Below are 1,562 nucleotides of genomic sequence, written 5' to 3'. Positions count from 1 at the left end.
ACACATACACACACTGTAGTAATGTGCCTCCCCCCCCCCAGACTCTGGTGCTGATGAGCGACCTGGCCACCATCTTGGATCTGCAGGGTCGCCATGACGACGCCCTGCAGCTGGTGCAGCATGCGGTGGAGCTGAGTCGCAGCGTCACACACCCCGACCTGCAAGTGCTGCTGGGAAACATGGCCGGCATCCTGCTGCACACAGGTAACACCGTTAATACCTGCTGAGTCATGGTGCGTTAATACCTGCTGAGTCATGGTGTGATGATACCTGCTGAGTCATGGTGTGATATCTGCTGAGTCATGGTGTGTTGATATCTGCTGAGTCATGGTGTGTTGATATCTGCTGAGTCATGGTGTGATATCTGCTGAGTCATGGTGTGATATCTGCTGAGTCATGGTGTGTTGATATCTGCTGAGTCATGGTGTGATATCTGCTGAGTCATGGTGTGTTGATATCTGCTGAGTCATGGTGTGATATCTGCTGAGTCATGGTGTGTTGATATCTGCTGAGTCATGGTGTGATGATATCTGCTGAGTCATGGTGTAATGATATCTGCTGAGTCATGGTGTGATAGCTGCTGAGTCATGGTGTAATGATATCTGCTGAGTCATGGTGTGATAGCTGCTGAGTCATGGTGTGATGATAGCTGCTGAGTCATGGTGTGATGATAGCTGCTGAGTCATGGTGTGATGATATCTGCTGAGTCATGGTGTGTTGATATCTGCTGAGTCATGGTGTGATGATATCTGCTGAGTCATGGGTGTGTTGATATCTGCTGAGTCATGGTGTGTCTGTGCCCTCAGGACGGCTCGAGGACTCGGTGCGTTTCTACCAGGAGGCTCTGAGTCTGGCTCTGCAGGCCAAAGACCAGGAGGCTGTGCACGCCATTCAGGAGGGGCTGAAGGAGGTGAAAAAGAGGAGGGAGGAGAAGAAGAAGAAGGAGGAGGAAGAGGAGAAGGAGGAGAAGGAGGAGAAGAAGGAGGAGGAATGATCCTCAGAGGAAGCAGGAGTAGATCATCCTGCAGCTTTGTGTTCAGGTCTCTAATGAGTCTGTTCACCTCCTGTCAGTTTTTATATGTAATATGTGTTGTATATAATACTGACCTAAAGGTGTGTCTGATTCACATTAAATATACAGTCACTTTTCAACAACAGTGTGAAACCAAATATATTTATACCATTTAATCTAAATAAAGCAGACCATGACTCAGCAATAACACAGGGTCTGTTTTCTGTAAATGTTAACGTGTTGAAACTGAGACGTGATCAGCAGGAGATTATTTATTGTGATGTGAACTCACTGGTTGAGCTTCAATCTCAGGATCCATGTATTTATGATCCTCTCAAGAATAGAAGTAGTCAAAAAAAAGAAACTAATGTGTTGGTATTTTTCTCAGAATCTCAAAATTCAGACTTTTTCTCAAAATTCAGACTTTTTCTCAAAATTCAGACTTTTTCTCAAAATTCTGACTTTTTATCAAAATTCTGACTTTTTATCAAAAATCAGACTTTTTATCATGGGAGAGATGTGGGCACCACGGATGACTATATGCAGGGGT

The 1,562-nt window shown here is 45.1% G+C and overlaps 1 protein-coding gene across 1 annotated transcript in view; it reads left to right on the top strand.

The window, feature by feature from the left end:
• The window catches only part of ttc19 (tetratricopeptide repeat domain 19), a gene marked incomplete at its 5' end in the record, with an annotated part of 11,547 nt that extends 10,222 nt beyond the window's left edge, over positions 1 to 1,325 (top strand). The window contains 2 exon segments of the mRNA XM_034132043.1: positions 42 to 204; positions 807 to 1,325. Coding sequence (XP_033987934.1) covers positions 42 to 204; positions 807 to 994 — 351 coding nt within the window.
• Between the last annotated feature and the right edge of the window lie 237 nt (positions 1,326 to 1,562).

The sequence above is a fragment of the Trematomus bernacchii genome, unplaced genomic scaffold (assembly GCF_902827165.1).
Source record: "Trematomus bernacchii unplaced genomic scaffold, fTreBer1.1, whole genome shotgun sequence".
NCBI lineage: Eukaryota > Metazoa > Chordata > Actinopteri > Perciformes > Nototheniidae > Trematomus > Trematomus bernacchii.
This window is presented reverse-complemented; position numbering and strand designations above follow the sequence as displayed.